Raw genomic sequence first — 27,636 nt, 5'->3', positions numbered from 1 at the left:
TGCCATTTGGAAGGAAGGAAACCTTCATTGGATTAAGCTGCTTATGTTTTATTTTTCCTTTTATCTCATTTCAACATGTCCTCCAACTTCCTCCTCTAAGAATAATTCAACTAATGCCAACATAACAGATTATAGCAGATCTCTTAATTTCATTCTGCCTCAAAAGGAAGTTATTACTGAGGCTTATAGTCATATGTATAGTACTGTCAACTAATGTTTAGGTTCCTTATTAAAACTTCTTTTCATTCAGTGTTAATATAATCAGTGAAATCATTTCTTTTCTGGTGTTAAAACATATATATGTGTGTGTGTGTGTTTTCCCTAAGCCCCTTTCAAAAGTTTTATCTCATCCAAAAGTTAATCCAGAAAAGAGCCTCCTTTAATCCTGCTTTGTGGCTTAGATTCTTTAGCCCTAGAAGCATTTGTGTTGATTTCTGTTATATCTATGCTGATGTAAAAACCTTTGCTATGGCAGAGAAATCATTCTGCATGCAGATGGCATGCCTCTGAAGCCTATAGCACTGTCAGGTGAATTATGGCAAGGGTGATGTAAGAATGCTTCTCTGGACTGAGCGAACGACCTATAAAAATTCCAAGATACAATTGTTGCTTCGCATTTGGCATTTAGAATATTCTACAATATTCTTTTCATGTGAAGAGGCAGTACCCTACAGTGGTTCACAGCATGAGCTTTAGAGCCAGACTGCTTAGGTTCAAATCCCATTGTTGCCACTTACTAGCTGTGTGATCTTGAAAAAGACACTTAGCCACCTTGAGCATCATAAAATAGGGTTAATAATATCACCTGCCCCTTAGGATTGTTGTGAAGATTCAGGCTGGTAAAAACACATAAAGCACTTACGACACCATCCGACACATAGTACCTAGTAAGTGTTAACTCATCATATTATTCAACTCACAAGGCACAACTTCCCTTTATATAGCTTTAGAAGCAGATTTGTAAAATAAAAAGAAATCCTAGAAAAATCCAATTCTTTGAAATTTACCAACATGAAATTACAGACATGTGATATATATGATTTAATTAAATTCTGGCTATAATTTTATATAGTCAATAGATAAAAATATTTATCCTTTTTTTTTTTACATGGAAAAAAAGGCTTTAAAAAGTCAATTCCTTTCCCTATGACTTCCTTTGTCGCTGAACTAAAGCTGTCATTGCTCCCCCACTCGGCCGGTCTGTCTCACCTCCGACCTGGCAGACCTGGCCCCAGCGCGTTCGTTCAGTGAGTATGCAGTAAATGTCTGCTCAGAAGAGGGAGCCCATGAGGAACGGCATCCCCAACTAACTGCATCTACATGGCAGGATCAATTTCCTAAATGTTCAACTGATCAAGTTTGTTTTCTAGATAATTGTTTCCTATAGCTAAAGAAAAAAATCTATGAATTCCTATGTTTCCAGCCAAACAATTTTGCTTCCATGAATCTCTGGAAAGAAATATACTATAATTAATCAAATGTGAATATCATATAACTTAACTACACAAAAATTGTCATAAATTACTGTACTACCACGGTTGCCTTAATATTAACCCTGGAGGCCACACTCGTATTCATTTCAACCCAAGATCAGAATGGCAGATAAATGTCTGGTAATTATATAATTTAACAGGAAAAAAAGGCTGGAATATTATAAATACAGTTTGATTATAATGCTGGGTTTTTTTTAACCTACATTGAAAATATGTGAGGAAAAGCTAAAGATTGAATGGCGATCCTGTTAGTATAATGAGTTTATAATTTTCTCCATTTTCAGTTTTTTCTTACTGACTATATTATTTTTACAATAAAGATGTTAAATTTGGGCGCCTGGGTGGCTCAGTTGGTTAAGCGACTGCCTTCGGCTCAGGTCATGATCCTGGAGTCCCGGGATCGAGTCCCGCATCGGGCTCCCTGCTCAGCGGGGAGTCTGCTTCTCCCTCTGATCCTCCCCCTCTCATGCTCTCTGTCTCCCATTCTCTCTCTCAGATAAATAAATAAAATCTTTAAAAAAAAATTAAGAAAAAGATGTTAAATTTATAAAACTCTATCAAAATCGAACTAAAAGGGTGCCTGGCTGGCTCAGTCAGTAGAGCATGCAACTCTTGATCTTGGGGTTGTAAGTTTGAGCCCCATGTTGGGTGTAGAGATTACTTAAAAATAAAATCTTTTATTCTTTTTTTTTAAAGATTTTATTTATTTACTGAGAGAGAGTGAGAGCGAGAGCAAGAGTGAGAGAGAAAATCAGACTCCCTGCTGATCAAGGAGCTCGACACAGGGCTCGATCCCAGGACCCTGAGATCATGACCTGAGCCAACCGACTGAGTCACCCAGGCACCCTCAAAATAAAATCTTTACAAAAGAACTATAAATTATACAATTTTTCATTTATGTGTAAAAAAAGTTGGCATGGCATTTAATTCTGATTTAATTTTTATGAAATAAACCCTACAAAGATTTCTCAAAGAAATTTGAAGGTCCTCAAACTACATCTCTGTTTTGTATTATAAGTGAGAGATTCTCAAGTAAAAAAAAAAAAAAAAAAAAAAAACCCATAAAACCAAGGCTACATATTGCACATCGCCATCATATCTAAGTACTATTTGGAAGACCATGATACTGTATCTATGAATCTGATTTAGTTTCATAGTTTCTTATCTAAAGATACTTATTTTCTGCTTTCCTAAACATTTTTCTTTCCTCATCTCTAGATGAAAATTAATGAGCAATTTAGGACATGATGTAAATCTAGGGATTTATTGATCACATATTCAAAGACACCTACAGAATGAATCTATAGGATGGAAGTTCCACATGACATTTGTCTGGAGTGAGATTATTTTAAGTTGTGCCTTGACATCTGAATGTGAAACTAGATACAATTACCATAAACTAAGACAGAATATTACAAATGAAGGTACTCTAACACAAAGACTTGTAGGATTTTGTTTAGATTGTTAATGGCTGTTTCATCCAAATTTTCTTCGTTGTCATCCATGGTGTGCCAGACTTCAGGGAAAGGAAATGGGATCAGATGCAAAACTGGAACACCTAATAAGAAAGAACCAACTGGTAATTAAATGCGTGTTTCCACAGAGTAAAGTAGAAAGTATCGTTCTTCAAGCACAAGTCTGAGTGGGAGCTTGGTACCATATAAAGACAGCTGATAATTCAGCATTTTCTATGTACTTCCTTGTATTTTACCCTTTTACTCCAAAGCCACTCATTCATTAAACAAATGTCTATTAATTCAGTAAATAATTTTAAAGTGCCTACTACGTAACGGTCACTATTCGAGATGTTGAGATTTCACCAGTGAAAAGGCAAAGCCCTACTCATACAGAGCTTACATTCCAGTAAAGAAAGAAACAAGTAAACAAATATAAAAGTAATTCTAGAGAATGATAAGCATTCTAAAGAATAATAAAACAAGGCAGGGGAATAGAGAATGAGGGGCAGACAGCTGGGCCAAGAAAGATGTATTTAAAGTCAGGGAAGTCCTCTTTGAGAATCTCACATTTAGTTAGAGACATGCAACAAAGGAGAAAGCAGGCTGGGCAAAGATCTGGGGATGAGCATTCCAGGCAGCAGGATTAGTAAGTGCAAAGGTCCTGGGGTAGGAGTATGTTTGGCCTGCTTGAGGAACAGCAGGAGGACAATGTAGCTGGATCAGAGCAGTAATTAGAGAGAAAGACAGGAGGAGATGTTGGCGAGGAACAGAGTCAGAAAAAGGAGGCATTTGTAGGTCATGGTAAAGACTTTGGGTCTTATTCAACATGATGGCAAGCCACCAGAGCTTTAAAACAGGGAAGAAACATTATTTTTTAAAAGATTTTATTTCTTTATTTGTCAGAGAGGGAGGAAGGGAAAGAGAGAGAGAAAGCACAGCAGGGGGAGAGGCAGGCAGAGGAAAAAGCAGGATTCCCACTGAGCAGGGAGTCCGATGCGGGACTCAATCCCAGGACCTTGGGATCATGACCTGAGCCAAAGGCAGATGCTTAATGGACTGAGCCACCCAGGCCTCCAGAAGAAACATAATTTGATTTACATTTTTAAAAGATAACTCTAGCTTCTATGTAAAGAATAGGGAAGCAACAGCAAAAGCTAGAGACCAATTGGGAGGCTACTACAAGAGCCCTTGAGTTGATTTAGACTTCCACCATTGACATCAAGGGTATTGCTTCCCTATTAATCAAAAAACACCAGAGTTACATAAAATGTAAGACTATAATCTTACTCTATGAATAAGAAAGCAAGGTCAGTAGAATATGAGATTTTATGAATATTCTGGAATGGGGGTGGGGGCTTAAGGATTTGGAATGACTTTCATGAAAAAATAGAAGTCATGAGATGATTAGTGGATGATTTAATCTATCGAGTAATTAAATGTAATGGCTCCTCACTCTTCTAGATTGTTGCAAATACACAAAATACAGTAAGTAAAAAATGCCTATGTGCCCGCACATACACACACATTACCTCTTCTTAAAAATGGAATATGGTCATCCTGAATCACACCTCCATAACCATAATTCTGGAAATACCACCTCTCCGAAGAGTGATCCTTGAGCAAACCTAATCTGTGGAGTTCGTGTTCTGCAGATGACAATTAGACAGTAGATGATTATCAATTCTTACCTGAACAATGCTCAGAATGCAGAAGGAATTTGAACTCTCAGCACATGTGGCCATCACTTTTTAAACAATATGCAGCCATGAGCCCAACTACACCCCTGACAATAAGCATCTGGGCTGAACTTGGGTACATACATGGAGAGAAAAACCACACATGGGCTCTAGCTTTACACATAAGCACCTCCTTAGAGGTAGATAGTGGGTAGGACAATGGAGAGATGGAGAATGAGGAAACCACAGGAAAAGGGGGGGGGGAGGGACACAGGTTTGCCTGAGACTCAGGTAAAAGTTTCTCTTATAATATTCTAGATTTGGATATTGGCAAATTCTAAACTCATGGCAAAAGTATGAATTGAGAGGGTAGTGTTCTTCCCCGCTGCTTAGAAAAAATACAATTCTATCCCACTCCAGGAAGTATATGTAACTACTAAGGAATTCTAACCTGAAGTTTCTTGCCCCAAAAGCAGATCTTCTGGCCTGGATTTCATCATTTATCATTAAAGATCTATCTCATTTTCATCTCCCCCTGATGCCAATGGGCTCTGTGTGTTTGTGTGTGTGTGTGTGTGTGTTACGAGGTAGGAAGGAGTAGTGCAAGTATGAAGGAAAGAAGCTGTTTCCCCTTTCCTTCTTCAAACACCACATCTCTCTCTCTTGAGCCATAGATATTTTGTTTCTTTGCCTGGCCTGGCTTGACCTGGTCCAGACTAGTCTACTGTCATTTAACTAACACGACACTGTCCCTTAAATGACTTTTGAAGGATCCTGGCTTTCTCTTACATTCCGATCTCTTACTTCCTTAGAAAATTGAGATGGTTATAGATTTAAAGGAAAATCATGTCTGAAAAAGGTAGGAAATAGAAGATGACAAAGACAGGGATAAAAAAAAGAATGAAAAATTAAAGAATGCCTTTTGGTATCATAAGGATCATAACAGTCATCAATAGCCAGCATGCTTTTCTGAGTGGAGTTTTCCCTAGACATGCATTCCATACACTGCACACAGGACTCTGAGAAAATATTTTCAAACCATTGCTAGGGACATGCAAATATTAAATGTAGCCTTGTATGTTTCCAGTTCCAAATGCAGTCTCATGCAGGGAAATAAAGTGGGCCTACTGAAAAAGATAAATAGGAACAATAAACTAATCAGTAAAGCAAGAAAAAAAGCCAGCAAAGTATATTTTCAAATCATATATTTAAGTCATAGATTTTGAATTTTCTTTTTTTCTTTTTTTTTTTTTTTGTTATAAATTTTAAATTTTAAAATGTAGTGTGTGTCCATAGGAAGGAACTAAGTTGACTCTGGAGTGACAGTGGTGCTTACCAATTGCTTCAAGTCTATCAAACCATCTGGCAGATTTGGGGAAAAAATTGAGAAATGTTGGGTTGGGAGCTCCAATTAAATCCAATAAGACCAATAAATCCTAAGAGAGAAAAAAAATTGTTTAATCCCTATCACCAAAATACATTTCATATTCATCAATGGAAAAAAACAGTCAAAACTAACCACATTTTAACAATTAAGAATAATCCAGGGAGCTCTATAAATGAACAAAAGGTTTAATAACATTGTAAGCTGATTATTTTGAAGAACTTTTTTTTTAAAGATTTTATTTATTTATTTGACAGAGAAAGACACAGTGAGAGAGGGAACACAAGAAGGGGGAGTGGGAGAGGGAGAAGCAGGCTTCCCACTGAGCAGGGAGCCTGATGCAGGGCTCGATCCCAGGACCCTGGGATCATGACCTGAGTCATTAGGTCGCCTAATGACTGAACCATCCAGGTGCCCCCCCCCTTTTTTTAAAGACTTTATTTATTTATTTGACAGAGAGAGACACAGTGAGAGAGGGAACACAAGCAGGCGGAGTAGAAGAGGGAGATATTTTGAAGAACTTTAAAAAATCTTGCTTATGCAATGTGGACAAATGGCAAAGTATAGATTTTTTGTATGTGTAACCCCAAAAGGGTATCACTAAGGATAAATTAGAAAGAGGACATTTAGATAATATTTTATAGATCAAAAAAGAATACATTTACTTTTTATTTTCAGATGGGATTCCAATCCTCTCTATTCCATTCTAATTAGTCCTTTTCTCCATAGTCTATAAATGTTACAGGTCCCTACAGGAAAGCACTTGGGTAGTAATCATTTATTCCTCAAAGCAGCATAAAGGAAACATTTCTTGACTATGGGCTCTGTGACCTACTGTCTCTGGATCTCCATTTCCTTTTCCATCAAACAGAGGCTCAAACTTGCTGGTTTTTAAAGGCCCCTTCTGATGATAAGTCTCCATAATTACTCCAATGTTTCTGGTTTGAGCCATAAAACATCAGCAGGTTTGAGGACTCCCTGAAGACTAACCCCCACATTAAGAACTCCTGATTTATATAAATGAGATTACATGTGGGTAGATATGTAGCACAGATCCTGACACACAGTAGATAAATATCTGCAGAGTCTATGGTTCTAAAGACATAATACCTATTAGCTCATGAATGATGATTAAATGTATTCATTGAGGGAAAATAAGTTTGTTTGAAATAAGACTATATTTACAAGGTTGGATAAGCTACTAAGAGTTTTTTTCTGGGAATAAAAAAGGTCTTAACCATAACTATGGATTCATATATTTGGACGGATAAATAACTTTGTTCCTCCTCCTGATCAACCTGGTCTCTCCTCCTCCTCTGAATGCTTTTTAGCCACTTGGTCCAAAGGACTGAATGAGGAGCCAACCATACTCCTTGGCCCCATTATGAGCTGCCAAAAGACAACAAGGTGGAGAGAATGCCGGCATGATGTGTTAGGGCCACAGAGGACATATAGTGTGGCCATCTGGACTCACAGGGTAAAGGTCAGTGATCTGGCAAAGGAAAGGGATGCGTGGAGGGAGTTAGGAATAGGCTTTCAGTTCACAGGTAGGGTGAGGGTAGGGATGGATGAAGGCACAGGGATGAATGAAGTCTCAAGGGTAGCATGAGGTTCCAAGCTGGGGTTAGTGAGAATGTAAGACTGCGTGAGGTCAAATATGGGAAAAGAAACAGAGCAGGGAGAGAATTCAAAGGTGAGGTGAGGGACTAGGGATGGAGTGTGGGCCCAGAAATGCGAATTAAAATGCAACCATGTGTTGCACCCAGTACTTGATAATAAGAGCAGGATTTTAAGGCAACATCAAAAATATTTCCATCCCTATGGCAACAATATTAGACCAAAACACATCCGACACAATGTCACATACACACTCGGAGTCATTGTAACACTTTGAGGACACCAAGGAAGTTCACTCCCATGCCCTATACCATGTCTCACTCACACTCCAGTTCCCAAGACCCCAGCCTCCTCAGGCTTTACAGAGGCCTCGAAGAAGGGATTTGCTCTCACCATCTCTATACAGAACTAGGGAATGTGCTCCCATTGGACCGAACTGAATCTGATGTTTTCTTAATCTGATTTTTTTACATCATTTTAATTATGCTCAGTCAAACATAACTTCTAACCCACATTCATTCCTTTTAGTTCTGGGATTCCTCAAAAGCCCAATGCTTGCCAAGGAATGTTCTATAATAAACACTCTGCTCCAAGAATGCTGTGGCATTTTTAGGTCTTTAATTGGCGCTAGCTTTGGTTTCCTTTGAGGCAGAGCCTGCAGCTGCAGCATCATGAGAATTCCCCAGACTCACCATGCCGTGCAGTTGGTTGGTGTCTTTCGCTCCAGGTGGGTGCGGGGTCGATGCCATCTTGGGAGCTAAGTGCCGAGACCCATACAGAGAATCACGAAGAGACCAATGAAGTAAAGCCTCTTCCCCATCAAAGAAAATTAGCTGCAATGAGAGATCTGGCTTGGAGTCTGGAATATTCTGGTAAAAAAGAATCGTAAAAAGACAGCAAAAACACTGTGAGGATTTAAAAAAACAGCATGGTTTCCTATTAACCCGGCAAAAAGACAAATAGGCCACGAAGAAAAGGAAGATACCAAAGCAGGTGAAGATTGCCAAAATGGATTTTGTACCACTTCACCTCCAAAAATCATCCCATTTCCCACAGTCTTCACCCATGTAAATTTCACTTTTCCCCACTCTCTCTGAATACAGAAGTTTTATATGTTTTCTAATTCCTTACAGAAATTTGAAACTGTGAAACTGTCATTGTGGACAAGGTGATACACACCCAGTTTCCTTCCAGAAGGGTGTGTTGCCCCTGCCACCAGAAGAACTGTCTTCAGGTCTTCAGCTGTTAGTCCTTTTAGGGACTGCCTCAGCCCTGGGGGTGTCCTATATCCAATGACTGATCTAAGCAGGTCCTACAGGTTCTATAGGACCATTCCACCTCCAGAGCTCCCCAGGGTTGGCTGAGCCTATTGTTGAACCTGCATGGAGGATTGACTTCTCCCTCTGCCTAATCCCACTTCTCTCCCCTCCTTGCTGCAGCTGTTAAACCAGGGCTACTCCCTCAGAAAGGACCTAAATGCTAAACTCCACGTCAGTGTGCGTCCCAGGGAACACAACCTGAAACAACTGCAAATCTTCCTTGCTTCCCACTTTATTTGAGTCTGTAATTTTTTCACTGAATCTAGGTTCAAGGATCTGCCTTAGGAATGCAACAGGGACTCAAAGAATAATAATTACAGCCTCTCCTTTGAAGGAGTCTACACGTCAATTGGGTCAGGAAAGATAAAACAAATATGTGAACAGGACAAAGTGTGCCAAGGGTCACAGATGCAACATAAAACTTTTCTGGGAATTGGATAGAATGAGAGGTCAATCTGAAACAAATAATACATTATATGTTAAAAAAAAAAAAAGAAGAAGAAGATAGTAGGAAGGGAAAAATGAAGGGGGGGAAATTGGAGGGGGAGATGAACCATGAGAGACTATGGACCCTGAGAAACAAACTGAGGGTTCTACAGGGGAGGGGGGGAGGGGGATGGGTTAGCCTGGTGATGGGTATTAAGGAGGGCATGTATTGCATGGAGCACGGGGTGTTATATGCAAACAATGAATCATGGAACACTACATCAAAAACTAATGATGTAATGTATGATGACTAAAATAAAAAATAAAATTAAAAAAAAATTTTCAATTAGCAATAATTGCACCTCAGATAAACCTCATTGGCTACGATACTGCCACTGTGCAAAGCTAAATTAAAAAAAAAAGAATGAGAGGTCAAATCCTTGGGGTGTCAAGGAAGACATTATGAGTCAATATTTGAGCAGAACTTCGAAGGGCTACTAGGATTCCCATTTGATTTTATACTTTTCACTGTCTCCTCTCCTTTCACATGAGTCCTTCTGGTACCCTACCCTCCACAGTCCTCCAGCCCCACTGGAATCCCTGATCTATTGAATCCTTCACCTGTTCACAGTCCTTCAACCCCATGAAGTCCTTCACTCCATATTCAGCTTAAGTTCCACAATCATTCTAACCACTCCTTTGCATACATCCTCAACTCCCTGGCATCTCTCTGCCTTGGTCAAGCTCACATGGCAAAAATATAACCTTTAGACCAACTTTCTGCCTACTTTATGCCTGCATGCAGCAGACCTGCCTGGAGAAAAATATACAACCATTCACTCTCTCCACCTCAGCACAGTACTGGGGATATGCTCCCATCAGACTGAACGGAATCTGAGATCTCCCTAATCTGTTATGGATATCATGTCTCGTCTTATCTAAGGATATTTATTTTTTAATTTTTTTTTTAATTTCTAAGGATATTTAAAACAGTGTCCCTTAAGTTATCTCCTGCTCCTTGTGCTTTATTTCCTTTGAATTCATTTTTCAATTCATACTGTTTTACTCCCTTTCTTTCATGCTGGAGACTCTCCTCCAATGTCTGGTCGTCCTCTGTGTTCATTCATATTAAAGAGTAACGTACTAGGGGCGCCTGGGTGGTTCAGTTGGTTGAGCATCCAACTCTTGATTTCAGCTCAGGTCATGATCTCAAGGTCATGGGATTGAGCCCCATGTTGGGCTCTGTGCTCAGCGGGGAGTCTGCTTGAGATTTTCTCCCTCTGCCCCTCTCCCCACCACTCTCTAAAAATAAATAAATAAATCTTTAAAAAAGTAAAGAATAATGTACTAAAACACTGATTAGAGACACAGATTGGTTGGCTTCACTGCAGGGCAATCGGGTGCCCAGTTGGTATTTTTCTACATATCCCAGTGCTCTTTGTGCGGACTTATAAATGCTGCCCCCCGCCCCAGCCTTACTTCTACTTCCCTCACTTTCTCCACTAATTCCTGAGCCACTCCAGGATTTTGTCAGGGGACCACTGACTTCTCCATTTCCTCCTCACTCTGGGGAATGACTTCTCTCTACTCAAATATGTCATTTGCCATTTCTCCATTTACCTTCTGTCTTCATATTGTGGTTCCCATTAACACATGTTCCCTAGTTTCTTCAAAGATGGAATTTTCCTGATTGTTTTAGGGTGATTTCCTAAGATGGAAAAAAATGTCTTTATCATCCGAAAACTAAGTTATCTTTGTATGTTAATCATTGCAATTGTTTTAATATTGCTCCTTAATTAGACGACAAGAAAAGGATAATTTACTACACTCTGAGTCTCTCCATAACTCCTGACAGCATTAAGCACAGGATGTATTTGTCTGTACAATACATACGTATTCAGGTTTTAATAACTACTAAGTAATTAAACAGATTTTCTCATCGGCAAAAGGTGTAAGGTACATACTTCAATGGAGACATGCTAAGTTTCCAGTTGTTTAAAGGGCCTTGACTGGTTCCAAAGTTCTAGCTCCAAACCAGAGAGCATAATAATGAAATACCAGAGCAGAATAAATTGCCTGGGACCAGAGACATTCCGCTATGCCCAGGGCAGAAGCAAAAGCAGGTAGCTTTCATACTTTGTAGGCTTAAATGTTCAGGTGCCTCACTGAAATTTCAACAGCTGAGTGACTCCAGTGGTCAGTACAATGGTTTACTTTCTGTTCCAATCATTAAGACAAGAGTAGACTGTGTAGACAATGATCCTGAGTCCTATGAGGCACCCTGCTCTTTTTGTTTTGTTCAGGATTAGCAGGAAAATAACTGTGGCCCTCGATTTCTGGTAACACAGTCTTGGAGCTGGGAAAATCTGTGTAGCCTGATTTGTGAAGGTCCTTCAGTCCTTCATGGTACTGTGATAAATGTCTAGTTGCCAGGGTCAACAAGTAGGTGAATTATCGTGGTCTTTCCCCATCCAAGGCTAATGCCGCAATAATAAGGTATAAAAACCCACCCCAAACTCAGGGGCTTAAAGCAACACTCATGTGTCCTCCTGGGTCTGTAGATCAGCTGGGGGACAACTGATCTAGGCTGGGTTTAGTTGGAGGAGCTCTGCCTCACCATGCCATCATTAAGGTTGGCTCTGCTCCACATGTCTTATCCTCCCCAGAGGATCAGCAGGCCAACCAGGGCATGCCCTTATGGCAAAGACACGAGAGATCAAGCCCCATTACACAAGCTCATCTCCAGTCTCTTGTTTTTGTCACATCTACTAGCATCCCATTGGCCAAGACAATCAAACAACCAAGTCCAGAGTCAAGGAATGAGAACCTAGAACCTGCTACACTGGGAAGGCAAAAGATGGGAATGTCTAACTGTAATCTTACCACTGGAGGGTTGCACAGAGTTGGAGCCATAATCCAGTCTATTCTCCTGTCCTCTCCCACGTCACATTCCACTACCACCTACCCAATCCATGACAGCTGAAGAACTAAAACAACTCCTTAATACAAGTTTAGTTAAAATACGACTGGAAAAATGAATCTGGTACTCTTCACATTTCAATTAAAACTAGTCCTTTTTTTTTTAATTGTCCACATCACTGCTACTTCTATGAGAAAGGATAATTAAGAGAATGCATGTGTATTTTTTAAAATGGGGATGTCCAACCAACAACTCACTCAGCCCTTTCTGTTTCAAGTCACGAAAAGCAGGTATGAACTACATAGAAAAAGGCAAAGGAGCTCACCCAGAGAAAACGCACCCACTATACAGACTATGCCTTTCACTTAAAGTCCTTACCCTAGAATGCAAACATGAAAAATTAAACTTTTATATCAGCTTCTGAACTCTCTCACCCAATTGCTGGGGAAAGGTACTAGTTGAAAGCAGAGCAGAGAATGAGACAAAGACATTATAGAAGGTTCAAGAAACAAAACAAAACAAAACAAAACAAAACAAAAAATGGTGAAAAGGATGCGGAGAGGTTACAAACAATTCTTGCTTTCTTCAAGTTCAGCATATCCAGCAAAAATAGATCCAATATCTCTATTACTTCCATTACAAGATAAACCTTTTACTTCTTTACCCCCATTGTAGCAAAGGCTGGCCCCTTCATAAAGCTCTGAGGGAGAAAAAGAGGTATTTGTTGCCTGCGAACCAAGATTTTTGTTTTTGCTTTGTTGTATTTACTTGGTTATGGGTGATATCTGAACAAAATGTCTTCATCTAGCTTAGCACTTTTTTCCAATATACCCTTAAGAACAGGGACTGAAATAACATCTGAGAGTCCCAGAAGTATTTTGAACTGAGAACATAACAAAAGCTCTACTATGCTACATAAAATTGAGCCGAGATTCACAGATAATAACAATAATGCATTTCTGCTCCATGCTTTTCATCTTGATATGTCTGAATTACCCACTCTCAGCACCACTTTACAGCGGCCCCCTCCCCCAACTCAAGAGCCACATCTCTCAGATTAGAAGGTTGTGATGTTTCACGGCTACAGAAACAAGAAGAAAAAAACATACTTCTCATATATACGCCTGTACCAAACGTCCACCTGCTTCATTTATGGCAAAGAAATGTGGCATTTCATTTAATATGTATGCCAAATTAAGCAATCAAGTGCCAGTGAATAAATTCACTTTCGTGTGTCATAGTGTAATCTTCCAATTAATATTCATTCAACCTCACATCGTTTTGCAACAAATTAGTACAAAATGTCCTGAAAGTCTACATTTCTAAATGGCCTTCTTACTGCCCCCCAAGGATTCTAGAATTCACTCTGAGTTCTTCTAATGTGTTTTATCCAAGAATCTACGAGGAGGAAACAAATACCTCCAAGGAAAGGAGTTGCTTGTCTAAGGCACGTGCAAGTTCCAGCATCATTGCGCATGGCACGGCTGAATCAGTGGCTCCCACAAACACCTGGTTGTCCCAAGGGTGAAAATACTTGGAGTCGTAGTGACAGGCGAGGACCAGGTGTCGCTTAGCACTGGGATTGAGGGTGCTGATGATATTTGAGAAAGACCGGTACCCATAGGGTGTCTGGCTCAAGAAGGTGTCTACTTCCAAGACCCAGTCAGCTTGAAGTCTCTGAATTCTCTCCATGATGTGCTGATCAAAAGAAAAACCAAAATTTCAGATCTGGACAGTTTCCATTGGTTAACTATATAAATATATATTTTTTTTAATTTTATGTGATGCCTTTCAAGTTAAAAGCACAATACATAGTTACAGAATTAATAGCAAGGATGATTAAAGGAAAAGTTATCCCTCTCCCTTTCCCCTAATCGTCACCCTGCAAAGCAATCCCAATCAATTGTTAGTATTAACCAATGTTAATAGTCTGATGTGTATCTTTCTCTTTTTTTAAGACTTTATTTGTTTATTTGAGAGAGAGAGAAAGAGAGTGAGGAGGGGCAGAGGGAGAGGGAGAAGCAGGCTCCCCGCTGAGCAGGGAGCCTGACATCGGGGCTCAATCCCAGGACCCTGAGACCATGAGACCATGACCTGAGCTGAAGGCAGACGCTTAACCAACTGAGCCACCCAGGCGCCCCATTAGTCTGATGTATATCTTTCCACACTATTCTTATTGTTTATGTGAACATATACTAGCACACAAACACGTAATTGGCGAAGGGGTACATGCTTTTATAGGAATAGAACCTACATTACACATTATTCTGCCCCTCGCTATTCTCATTTAACAATAAAGCAGCGTCATTTCTACATGTCAGTAGAATTCAGTACGTATTAAAGTCCACTTGCAATATTTCAGGAGGCTAAGAAGGCATTTTGAGAAGTCAGATATACTAAGATCCTATAGGTCTCAACTCCTACCCTCAGCTCTTTGAGGGCAAGAACAGCAAATGGTAGCTGATAGGTTGCAGATGGAAAAGAAACACTGCTTCTGAGTCTGGCAGTGTCTTCCTGAAGAGTCTAGAATGTGTGGTGTGAGGAGCTATGGTGAGCTCACTGCTGTTCCCTTGTCCCTTCCCACCTCCATTTTCCCTTCACCTCATTTTTCTCAGTAGGTTTCATTTATTTTATTTTATGTTGAAATATTGCATACATCTTTGTAAGTTTGCCTGAAAGGATTGGTTTAAAACATCAAATGAAAAACTAACCATCTCCAGAACTGGCAATTTGTTCCACAATTAACATCCAGTAGGGATGGACTTTGAGGTGATAAATAACTCATAATAACTGGAAAAGAATGGAAGGGTTTTGTCTTTTTTTTGTTTGTTTTTTGGGGGGCTCCCCCCCCCAAGGAATTAACAAGATTTTCCAGCGCAGCCAACTCTTGTGTGGCCTGTCGTAACCAATGTGACATGACACAAAAGCAAAGGCTTTGGAAAAACTGTGGCAGGAAAGCTTCCAGGAAAATAACCAAACCAGAGAGAGAACAGTGATTCTCCACTCAACGCTGCAAAAGCCAAATAAGCAAACAGTCCCCTGATTCTCACTCCCTGCTTTCTTTAGTGTGGTGGACTTTGGTGGAGTCCCTTACCTTTTTGATTTCAAGTTTACAAGTTCTTTTTTTAAGTAATAAAAATGAAATGTTTCTAACCTTTTTGAAATCATCGTTCACATCTCATTCACTTTGTTTTTTCATCCACGATTCTTAATACGGGGCTTTGCTCACAGTAAGCTATCACTACATATGGGCTGATTATAACTAATAAGTTAGTCTCAGTGGGAATACATAAAAGTAGATGATATTAAACATTGGTAGTTTGAATAGAGAGAAATCACTGTGCACCTCAGATAAGCTTTCCACAGAATATGAAAATAGTTATTCCTAGACTTCAAGGAAAAGAAATTTTTTTCCATAAAAAGGGTCATCTTAAAAAAAAAAAGGCATTATACTCCAAAACATCTGGTATCCAGATGCTGAACTACTCCAAAACCAATAGCAGCCTGTATGCTTACAAAAATGAATTGAGATTTAAAAAATATATATATCTGTTAGCTTTGTTCAGCTAAGGTCTCACACACAAACTCATTTCTCAACTCCTAAACAGGTTGTGGACATAATTTCTGATACCTTATGTTGACACTAAAATCCACAAAAGCATCAGCAAATGCCCCTGGAAGAGTTCTCCCTGAAGCAAACTTTTTTATGCAGTAAAAATATTTAATTATCTTAGCAACGAATTTCTTTATAAACAATCGAATTGGCTCCATACTCTAATTAGGTCACCAATATCCCTTGCTGTGCTTTTGGCTTTCAGCCTTAATCTGCAAGTTCCCACTGCAATTCTCTAGAGTAGGCTCCCAAAATTACTGTTCTGCTCTCTAGAATGCCCTAAGCAGGGAGTGCTTCCTGAAGCCAGGTAGCAAGAACTCAGGCCCACCAGGAGTGCAAAATGTAGTTTAGGACACAGATTGTATTTTGGATTATTACTGATTTATTTTTTGGAGTGGAGAAAGGAGAAAAAGAAAGATGAAGAGAGATAGAGATGGATAGATACAGACAGAGAGAGATGCAGACAGAGATAGACAAACATTGCATAGAGCCAAAAAGGATACAAAGATAAAGGTAGAGACAAGGAGAGAGACAGAGAGTGAGAGAGGAAAAGAGAGAAAGACATAAATAGGACACTCTACTTTCAGCATGGGGGGCAGGCCTGGGAATTTTAGGTTAACATTAGTGAATGGTTCTGGGTCTAATTTAATTTCATTTAAATTCTCATTTCCAGGTTCCAAGAAACAATGATAGTAGTAGACCAGGTTTGTTTGTTTGGAGGAAGCAGATTCTACAGTATTTGCACAAAGTCTACAAACAGATCATTGTCAGGATGCTGAATTCTGCCACCGGGGACTTCAGGGTACCTATTCCTTCTTGGACGGTACACATATAAGTCTCTCCGGCTCCGCGCTGAACACTCTCCGCCCAAGATCCTTAACCCAGGGATATCCATACTTTCAGCTAAAGAAGCCCAGCTTCAGCTTCTCAGATGTACTGTTCATCTATAGGGGGGGTTTAGCCCTGAGGTTTCTAGCTTGCCTCTTTTAGGCAAAGTTTCTGGCTTGCTCCTTAGTGAGATTTTATCATCCTGATTTTTAAACCATTTTTTATTCCCAGCTCAGAGAGAAGTCACTGAAATACCCCAAAATTTCACTATTTATTTTACAAATAAAATCTCTCCTAAAAATATATATTCTAAAAATCCAATAGGTATCTTTAGGCTCATTGATCAGGGGCAATAAAAATGGAGACTATGGAGGGCGCCTGGGTGGCTCAGTTGGTTAAGTATCCGACTCTTGATTTCGGCTCAGGGTTGTGAGATTGAGCCCCCGCATTGGGCTCTGCACTCAGTGTGGAGTCTACTTGGGATTCTCTCTTTTTCCTCTCCCTTTGCCCCCGCCCCCTTAAAAAAATGAAGACTACGGGACATTGTTCCCATATTATTCTCTGAAAAAGAATCTATAGCAAAGCATATCTTTATTGATAACTGCAAAGGTCAACACAATAATCAACTTTATACCAAGTCCACGTATCTTTAGATTTGAGAGTCTTCTCTAGTTATAAACCCGAAACTCTATAAATGATAAAACATCTGATCAGGTGCTCAAAAAAGTCTCAGGAAAAAAAGTAGATTTTCCACCATTCGTGTTTGAACTTAGTTCTGAGTGACAGGTACTGATCCTGGTCAAATTGAATCCATTAGCATAATTCCCTCATCATAACCTAAATATCATGTACCTCATCTTCTAAAGCGGACACATTTTATCTTTCACAGCTTAGGGGACAGCTCTCTAAAAATTCATGGTGATTTTCTTCTCAAAAAATTACAAAATTGAATCTCTCAAGTGACATTTCTACCATAACCATCCTGTTCAGATTACTGCCACATGAGCTAGAAAATGCATAAGCAGCCCAGCAAACAGGTCCCAGCACATTCCAAAATACTGTCAATAAACTTCTCATTTGCCTCCACCCCATACGGCATGGAAAGTGTCATGGGTTCAGTCAATTTAATGTATTTTTAAATCACAACAGTGTCTATGTGTATTATTTATGCTATATATTCTGTCGAAAGCTAAATACATATCCAAATAGCAATATTTGTTGAGTTTATGGATTTCTAAAGCCTACAGGCAAGGACCCTCAGGTCTGAAGTATTCATAAATGTTTCTGGGTATATAGAGTCTTCTGATCAAATGGTATGGGGAAATGAAAAAAGTTGAATTGAATGAGTGAATCTATAGACCTAATTTTTTTTTTTTCTAATGAGGAACTGAGGATTTTGGAAAGCCCCCATAAGCGTCTTGGGCTTCCATTAAGAAAATGCTCGGGAGCTAAGGCCCAGGGAATATCACTGAAATGAATGGTATGTGTCTCATTCTCCAACTCAGGCAAGAGAAGATCCAAAGCTGGAGACTGTGAACACACACTCCAGAGCTCGTTCCTCCTAGCCCCTGCTCTTTAGTGATAGTGAAGTCAAGCAGACTTGGATCCAGATTCTGGTCTCATCACTACTATGTGTATAACTCTGAAAAAGTTAACTCATCTACCTAAATCTCATGCCTTTTCAATCTGTAGCACTATGATAATAATAGTACCCACATGACAGCATTGTTGTGTGAGGACCGAATGAGAAAATCCATGCAAAGAACTCCATAAAGTGCTTGATAAAAAAAAAAAAACAGTGCTCCATGAAAGTCAGCCATCATCATTATTATTCCTTGCTCTGCCTAAAGGTTAGAAAGAACTAAGGTGCTCTTTGGGTCTCCACCGTCTAATTCCTTAGGAGAAACAGGTGCCGTTTGGAAGGCAGGAGCCTAATGGAGCAATGACAATGGCTATGTAGGCTAGACACAAAAGGCAGGAGCCATATACTGGGCACAAAAGGATGAGCCCAGCAGCTGTGTTGCTGGATCTTGCAGGTATCGCTCTAGCACAGAAGTGGGGTGCCAAGGTCTTTTGCCTGGAGAATTAGGCAGGTGGAGTACTCTCAGAGGAGGATTTGAGGGGCCAGTCACTCCCCATTCTTTCTCGAGCTGCCCCTTGAAATGGGGCTATTTTGAAAAAAACATTCAGAGGTAGGATATCAGATCACTTCAGACTGGCGCTAAGGAGGCAGAGACATTCAAGGTCTAGCCCAGCTATGGTTTTATTTACTCTCTATAGCAGTGTCTTTCAAACTGCAATGGTAAAAATCAGTGGATCTTGAAATCAGTTTACTGGGTCGTGACCAGCATTAAAAAACAAAATAAAACCAAACAGCTAGTAAAGTAGAATTAACAATATCAGAGTCAATCACAGGTAACGCAGGTAGGAAGAGTGCCGATTTTTTTTTCATGGGACTTTTGTGTCATTTAAATCATTTTTATGTTTGTGTGTATAAAATGTAATTTTTAAAAAATTTTTTACTATTTTTTTTTAACAAGGGTTAGAGCCCGAAGTTTCAGAATCACTACACTGGTACAAATAGCTTATCACTGATCTCAACTTTCCCTCCAGGGAGAATACAATGTCCCACGAGGAATGAAGGCCCTGATAGGACAGTAACTCACCCTTGGCACAGAATTTTCAGGCAAGAACCTCCTAGGGCTGTTTAGGGGGAGGTTAGGGTCCAAGAAAACGTGGTTGGGTGCCTAGGGGTGTGTTGTAGAAACGACCAAGAGTTGAATACTTAGTACGTTATCTCCTACTGTACCCCGACAGAGATTGCACACATAAATTGATTTAGATTAACAGGTAGCACTCAGAACAGGCATTCACTCTCAGTTGTTTGGTTGTCTGGGTTGCTCATTTTGGTGAATAATAAGATGAGATGACAGATCTGAGTATCAGACAACTCAGAACTTGGGACATGTGTCATATCTCTCATGTGAAAGCAAAGTGTTCGGGCGCCTGGGTGGCTCAGTCGGTTAAGCGACTGCCTTCGGCTCAAGTCGTGATCCTGGAGTCCATGGATCGAGTCCCACATCGGGCTCCCTGCCCGGCGGGCAGTCTGCTTCTCCCTCTGACCCTCCTCCCTCTCATGTGCTCTCTGTCTCTCATTCTCTCTCTCTCAAATAAATAAATAAAATCTTAAAAAAAAGAAAAGAAAAGAAAGCAAAGTGTTCAACAACCTTCACGTTCGAGCGCTGCATCCTTACCTGGCGAGCAGCATAGCTTCCAGGGGATCCGGGATAGCGCTCTATCAGCAATGGCTGTAAGTCGTTTTCCCACATTTCAGAAATATTGGTGCCTTCTGCAACTTGTCGAAGAGACGATGAGTTCAAAATGGCTGGTTGGTGATAATACTGAGGATTGAATAACATCATTTAACTGGCTGTCATTTCATAAAATGGTCAAGATTTAACCCTGAGACATTTGCAATAGAGAACTATTTCCTTTGAACGTCAGACTGAAAAGATAGCTCTTATGTCATAAAGCAAATTAAACTACTCAACTCTAAAACTGGCCCCTCAGATCTAGAGAGTTACACTGTTTGGGCAGCTTATTTTAAAAACAAAATGAACGTAATGCGTTGAACCTGAGAATTAGTATTTGGCACTTTCTGTGTAACTTTTAATCATTTTAGTACAAGTGCTTTGTAAAACTAAGATTTAAAATATCAATTATTGATCTCCTATTCTTAAGAAAACCCAACATTTACAAAACTGCAGCCAACAGAACAATTATACTTTGTTAGCACAATGGCTTTATAAAAGGCAATGTGGCATTCTAGAAGAAGCACTGTCTTGGAGTGTCTGGCTGTCATTTATAGGTTGTATGACTTTGGGTAGGTCCCTTAACTTCTCATTCCCTTCAAAAAAACTAATAAAGGAATTTGAGCTACATCTTCACTGTCCAGTATGGTTGCCACTAGCCACATATGACCACTAAGCTTTTGAAATGTAGCTAGTTGAACTGTAATATTCACATTAGATTTCAAAGACTTTGAATAATAAAAAAAAGAAAAAATATCCCATTGATAAGTTTTATGGTGATTACATATTGAAATTTCATATATTGAGTTACATAAAACATATTATTAAAATTAATTTCACCTATTGCTTTTTACTTTTTTAATGTAGCTACTAGAAAACCTAAAATTACATACATGCTTCTCATCATCATGGAGGCAATATCACCTACTTCCTAGAGTAATTATAATTAAGTGAGCTAATAGATGTAAGCTGTCATAGTAAACATTCAACAAGTTGTCATTCTGTTACCTTCTATCAAATACAAAAGAGGTATAGAATTTAGAGCTGAAAAGACGACTTAGAGATGATCTAGTCCAACCTCCTGGATTTATGTCAGTGGAAACTGAGGTTCATAGAGACCAGATGATTTTCCCAAGGTGGTAGGAGAGCTCCAGGTAAGTCAATGAAAATATCTGGATTTCGTGGATTCCCAGTCCCGTGCCCTTCTGCTCTGCCTCCCTGCCTCCCTGCCTCTCTGCCTTATTACCCTGGAGGTAATCCCAAATATGGATGCTGTGCTGAACCTCTTAAGGTTTGTCTTTGTTTACTGATAATATATTTTTAAATATATTTCTTGCATAAATTTGTCGCAGCAGCCTTTAAATTCCTTGCTACATTCAGGATCGCAGTCCTTAAGTTAGCTCTCAAACAGCACTTTGGGAAGAAAGCTGACTCTAACAGACAAAACAACAGAAATGTGAAAAGGACAAAGAAGGAACTGGAGGCAAGAAGTGGGATGACATCTATGGTTAATTACTACTTAAGCAGGCCGACAGGAACCTGTCTGGTCTTTCCTACTGCCTCGCCGCCCCCAGGCAGGGCCACTCACCCCAGCTCACCATGCTTCAGTCGCCCTGGCCTCCTTCCCGGTCCCAAAACAGTGGGAGACTCTGCCCTGTCACAGCATTTGCACCTGCGGTGACTTCCAGCTTGCAGGCTTTTTCCTCCCTCTTCACCTGACTCTCCTGCTTACTCAGGTTATGACTTGGAGACCACTTTCCTGTGTGTTGACTTGTTTAACATCTGATTTCGAGGGCAAGGACTGTCTTTATATCCTAGTCCCTCCTGCAGCCACATGGCACCCCGGGGCGTACTGAGTACTCAGTCAATACTGGGTGTGGTCATCAAATAAGGAATTGACAGATGAAAGGTCTCTCTGAAATTGTCTTCACTAAGCCTGTGTCTACATAATAATAAAGTAAAATGAGCATTAAAAATATCAAATCAGTTAAATGTACAAGCAGTTATAAAGACTGGACTCTTCCGACCAAAATGGTGCCCATTCAGCTTTCATGGAGCCTCACTCTCAGAACCCAGGAAATATAACAATCTATGTGGAGATAAGAGGAAGGAGTGAGAGGAGAAACCTGGAAAGAAAGTGTGGGCTGGACATGAGGAAAGTAAATGAGGCAAAAACAGTGTTAAGCCCAGTGTTAAATGCAAATCCCAAGTTAGTCTAGGCTTATTTCACTTAAAAGGCACATAGACAAGTTTCTTTGGTATAGGCATTCTCAGAGGAACAAGTCTCTATTACAGCCCCTGCCTTGTCTTTTCAGCCAGGCAGAAAGGACAGTAAGTCTGCTTTGGGTGACAAGAATCTTTTAGCTAGAGAAGTGTGAACCAGATATCCTGAAACATCTCCTCTAGACTAATCACATGGTGCCAGGCCAAAGAGGGGTTTAATTACATAATTTGTAGAGTTGGCCCCACTTGCAAGGGGATTTGAGGTCCCATGCCATTGAATTAAAGGGAGATCATTATAGAAGTCCAGCAATTTCAATTCCAGTTCTCATCCCATATGAGTGTCTCCCAGACAGCACTCAGATTCACTCCTGTGTGTACCGGTAGATTCAACCCAGCCAGCATTTACAGAAATCCTTCCAGTGTGTCCGATTCCTCTGACATGACAAATGCAGTTGTGGAAAAGTTGAGAACCGAGTAAGATAAAGTTCTGTCTTCTTTCAATGCAAGGAGTCCTCTACCTAAAAGAAAAGCACCTGTAGGCTTTGAACTGACAATTCAGAGTCAAATCCCAGGTCCCTGACTTACTGGCTGTGACTAGGAAAGGCTTAATGATCTGTAAGGACGTCATAGTACTTACTCGCCAGGTGGTAGAAGCTCAAAAATGGCACATTTTGTCTTTCTCCCCCCACCAATGTCCCGCCTACCACTGCCCTCCTCGTGCCTGCCTTGGAGTCTCCATTGCTGTTTCCCTAGGAATCATGGCAGGTAAAACAGTGAATGGTTAAGGACTTTAAAACCATGGAAGAGGGGAACCCTAAAAACTTTCAGAATATGTGTAACTCCAGAAGCAGAACAATGGGAAGTGCTGAAGACAGCAGTAACAGTGTGCAGAGATGATCCCAGAGAGGGACCCCCAGGGGAGGCCAACCCTCCCATATACGGTTCCTCTGTTCAAAAAATCTGTCCCTCCACATCCAATATTACTTGAGATGTTCACCTTTGTTATAATAAAGGAAGATTCTACCAATTAAAATACATTGGTTCCCAACTTTATGACAGAGCAAGTTTGGAAACAACCTAAATATCCAACAATAAGAGGATAAATTATAGAATATGGATGATTTTGCAATCATCAGGTGATTATTTCAGTGAATTTTACTGGCTCAAGGAGATACTCATAATTTTAAGTGACTTAATAAAATATAAAACCATATATGCAGCATAATCTCTGGTATGAAAGAATTATTTGTGTGTGTTATTTTAAAAATAAACAATTAGTCTTTATTGAGCATTTACTATAGGGCAGCAAGGTGCTAAATGCTTTACATGGATAGCTCTATTCTCATAAAAACCTACAAGATTGGTATAATTGTTATCCATTTCTATAAATAAAAATACACATCATATATACACATGTGTATGTGTGTTCATATGAATATGATATATATATATATATATATATATATATATGTATAGAAAGAAAGAGGGAAGGGGGGAGAGAGAGAGAGAAAGAGAAAGAGACTAGGAATAAAAATACCAAAATGGTTAACAGCAATTATCTCTGAATGTGGGATTATGGGTGATTATTATTATTTTCCTAATTTTCTAAAATAAGCATGCTAACTTTATAATTGGGAGATTTCAATAGAAGCCATACTTTTTAACTAATAGCTTCCTTTAAAAAAAATATGCAAACTTCCTAACAGTCATCAGTCTTTCACACCTAAGAGAGGACTGATTTAATGAGATTCCTTTTAATAGCCAGTTGACAAGGTTGTACCAAAAGAATGGATCTGTACCAAAGAAACAGGGTTGAGGATCAAAGTTGGGACAGGATTCCGGAGAAGTAGTTTGGGAATATGGTCAACCCCCAGAATAATAACCTTTAAGCTCCAGGAGGGAGATCAGGAAAGGGGGGAAATAGGAGAGAAGTTTCCAGAAACAAACTATCTATTTTGGAATTCTATTTAGGGTCCACTATAACCCAGAAAAAGGGAAATAAGCTCTTCCTCTGGCCCCCCAACCCTTCCACCAGTCCCACTCTCCTTCACTAACTGAACAGTTTATGTTCAAAATTACTAATCCTATTCATGTGTCAGAATTCTGAGTGACAATTAAAATCTTCAGGCTTAAAATTAAATTAAAATGGGAAAATGTCTGCAGATTTCAAATAACCAAATCATAGTCCTCTGAACTCAACCATCAAGTAGTTTTTACATTCTAGATGCCACTGAAAGAGACACACCTTTAGTTCAAAGCAAAGAAAACGATTTCAGAATCAATGTTTTCTTTACTAAACCTCACCTTTTGGCAGACCAGTGTACCTCAATGACTAAAATAATTAAATGCCATATATAGCAGGAAGGCGTGTATTTTAGTATGGACCAATTCATTTCCCAGGCTGAAACTGTACCAGCCACCTGCAGGACTTTATGTAGGCCTACAGAAAACAGGAGGAGGGGACCAGAAATTGGGAATTGTCATGGCTGATTTTGCCATTCGCTTCATTTGCTTATGCCGTTTGAAAGCATCCAGCTTTCTAGTAGAACAGTGATTAGAAGCTTCTTAAAATAAATATAAAAGGGATTCATGCTTTAAAAGACTTTTCTCCAAAGTTAAATTCTCATTAGTTCAAAACGTGTCCAGAATCCAACACCTTCTCCCACCTACAAATGCATCTTGCCTCCAAATGATTCCTAAAGAACAGCTCATTCAAACAGTTCCCATCTTACTTATTCACCCATTTAGATGAATCAGAAAGACACATTTGGTGTGGCTCCATATTCTGGTTATTAGTGCCCCCTTCCCAATTTCTGACCAGGAAGGTACTCAGGGTGAAGTGGAGAAGAAAAGGATTTAAGTATGGGACTCAATGTCCCTTAAAGGACGTTACTCCCACTGAACGCCCATGGAAAGTTTTTCTTCTAATGCAGTTATTCTTGAGTTGCCTTCCCACATCCTCTCCAGGGTCCCTGTGGCTGGTGGTCTCCATGTGTAAGCGGGGGCACGCTGTGCCGTCTAAACGGTGAAGCAAAGGAAACAACACAGAGAACTGAAGTGGGCTATTCATATACACATGCGGGTGGTTGCGTGCAAGTCTGCATGTGACCCAGACAGGGCCGGTGCATTCACCAGTGTGCCCTGTTTTCCCACCGTGTCAGGAAATACAAGCATACCGTAAGCATTTAAAAGATCTGTTCCACAACACTGTCAAAGTGTACAACCCTTTACTGCTTTTCTTAGTATTTTTTTTAAAGATTTTATTTATTTATTTATTTATTTTAAAGATTTTATTTATTTTTTAGAGAGCGAGCGAGAGAGAAACAGCATGAGAGGGGAGAGGGTCAGAGGGAGAAGCAGGATCCCCGCTGAGCCGGGAGCCCGATGTGGGACTCGATCCCAGGACTCTGGGATCATGACCTGAGCCGAAGGCAGAGGCTTAACCATCTGAGCCACCCAGGCGCCCAGATTTTATTTATTTGACAGGGAGAGACACAGCGAAAGCAGGAACACAAGCAGGGGGAATGGGAGAGGGAGAAGCAGGCTTCCCGCGGAGCAGGGAGCCCGATGCGGGGCTTGATCCCAGGACCCCGGGATCATGACCTGAGCCGAAGGCAGACGCTTAAGGACTGAGCCACCCAGGCGCCCCTTTTCTTAGTATTTTTAAAAGCAAACCATTTTACTCCAATACCATTAACGTATGCATAATTCCCTAGCAATGTCCTGATTTCAAAACTGTGAGAAAAAGGAAGTAACTTTGAACCTATTTACTTCACACAGAGGAAACTTACAACCTAAGTTATTTATATGAATTTTCACCCACAACTAGATCCATCGCTCTGACAACTGCATTTATTCTCTTTTAAGAAAAAAATATATATGTGTATATATATATATTTTTTAAAGTGAAGCTGGTCTCCAGTTAGAGCAGCTGCGCTTAAATACCTAAAACAAACGGTAACACACATCTGTCCGGAGACTGCACGGAAACTCCAACGTCCCAAGGGCGTCCGCGGATGCCGCGGTGGGGGGGCGCTGAGCACACCCCAGGCGCGCCCGGCACCCCCGCGGCCGCCGGCCTCCGGGGTCCCGAGTGGGCGGCGGCGCGGCGAAGCGCCCCCACCTCCGCGCTCGGCCGCCGCCGGCTAGACACACTTCCTGTGCCTATCGCCGCCCGCATCAGACCGCAGCCGAGGGGAGGCTGGTGACATCACTCTGCTCCCGTGGCGTCTCCAAAGCAGCCCCGGGGCCAGTGGGGCAGCCCGACGAGGACTCAGGGCCCCGATTCCTCCGGGTGCCCTTTGCGGGCACGGCTGCCTGGGCCGGCGAGCGCGGCTCTGCGCGCCTCCCACCCTGCCAAGGTGGGGTCTCCCGGCCCCGCGTGCCCGCACGCCGCACCAGCCGCGCAGGTACGGTCACGCAGCGGCAGCCGCTCACCTTCTCCTGGATCCAGTCCAACGAGCCTCGGTGTCTGAGCCCCCGGGCCGCCAGGGGCAGGGCGGCCACCAGCAGCAGCAGGTGGAGGGTGTCCATGACGCGCCGGTCCCCGCCGCCTGCCATCTCCGAGACTGTCTGCGCGCCGGCTCCTCTGGCCCCGGCGGTCACGAGCCCGGGAACGCGCGTCCTTCGCCGTCCCCCCTCTCCACCCTTGGGACGACTGCGCCCGCCTCCCCATCGCCTCCGGGTCCCCTCCCCACTGCGCTGCGCAGGCCGAGGACGCAGCTCTCCTCCGCCCACCCTCGACCTTCGCACCCCGGGGGGCTGGGCTGTCCTGGGAGGCAGAAGCTTCGGAACGGAGGGACGGGAGCGGGCCACTGCCTTGTCCTGGAGAGGAGAGACAGGGAAGAGGCATTTTTTATGATCCCCAGGGCCGTGTAACTGGGAATTAATTGAAAGGGGAGAGAGAGGGTTCATCAGACCCTGTGTGGTTATGAAGTGTTTTCCCATAGGGAATCGACGTTTACTGAATACTTCTGTACCAGGCCCTGTCCTAGGTGCCTGGCTCTTCTGATGTCCCTTCTGTAATCTTCATAACCACGTGGGGTACGTATTAACCCCACTTCACAGACAAGCAAACTGAGACTCCCCCTGCACGAAGCCTGAACTAGAAACCCTCAAAGTATTTCCTTTATAACAGCCCAGCATATCTTTTCTTTTTCTCACAAATAATTGCCTTGCCTGCCGTATGCACATCATACTCCCCAACCGCGAGGGATGGTCGAAGTGATTATCTGAAAATGTTCGCAGTGGCTCTTTAGATAGTCCTCTTCTCCAGTGCATACCTCCCAAAAGAAAACCTAAGCACAATTGTATTTACTTTGTAACATCGAAGATCAGTTTTCTCAAGATAATCCTAGAAAAAAATACAA

The 27,636-nt window shown here is 41.1% G+C and overlaps 1 protein-coding gene and 1 non-coding gene across 2 annotated transcripts; both read right to left on the bottom strand.

Annotated features, from left to right (window-relative positions):
• Nucleotides 1–2,738: 2,738 nt before the first annotated feature.
• Nucleotides 2,739–26,939, bottom strand: QPCT (glutaminyl-peptide cyclotransferase). Its single transcript, XM_045884432.3, has 7 exons — nt 26,705–26,939; nt 19,988–20,134; nt 13,712–13,990; nt 8,320–8,496; nt 5,963–6,062; nt 4,480–4,596; nt 2,739–3,051 (listed from the first exon to the last, which is right to left on the bottom strand). The coding sequence occupies exons 1-7, from the start codon at nt 26,825–26,827 to the stop codon at nt 2,906–2,908; spliced, it is 1,089 nt and encodes a 362-aa protein (XP_045740388.1). The 5' UTR covers nt 26,828–26,939; the 3' UTR covers nt 2,739–2,905.
• LOC123852267 (U4 spliceosomal RNA) lies at nt 9,633–9,779 on the bottom strand. Its single transcript, XR_008506962.1, has one exon. It is a non-coding gene; the product is annotated as a U4 spliceosomal RNA (small nuclear RNA).
• Nucleotides 26,940–27,636: the final 697 nt, after the last annotated feature.

The sequence above is a fragment of the Mirounga angustirostris genome, unplaced genomic scaffold (genome assembly GCF_029215605.1).
Source record: "Mirounga angustirostris isolate CCGP_5_RB_7025 unplaced genomic scaffold, mMirAng1.0.hap1 SCAF_10, whole genome shotgun sequence".
NCBI lineage: Eukaryota > Metazoa > Chordata > Mammalia > Carnivora > Phocidae > Mirounga > Mirounga angustirostris.
Note: the sequence above shows the minus strand (reverse complement) of the source record. Positions and strands in the feature narration are given on the sequence as shown.

What these genes read in the sequence shown, in the direction of transcription:
- QPCT (XM_045884432.3), bottom strand. Translation starts at nt 26,827, where the DNA reads ATGGCAGGCGGCGGGGACCGGCGCGTCATGGACACCCTCCACCTGCTG. An exon ending in TGGACTGGATCCAGGAGAAG is followed by an intron (nt 20,135 to 26,704) that starts GTGAGCGGCTGC and finishes TTCAATCCTCAG; the next exon opens with TATTATCACCAACCAGCCAT. An exon ending in TATTCCATTTTTAAGAAGAG is followed by an intron (nt 3,052 to 4,479) that starts GTAATGTGTGTG and finishes CTTTCTTATTAG; the next exon opens with GTGTTCCAGTTTTGCATCTG.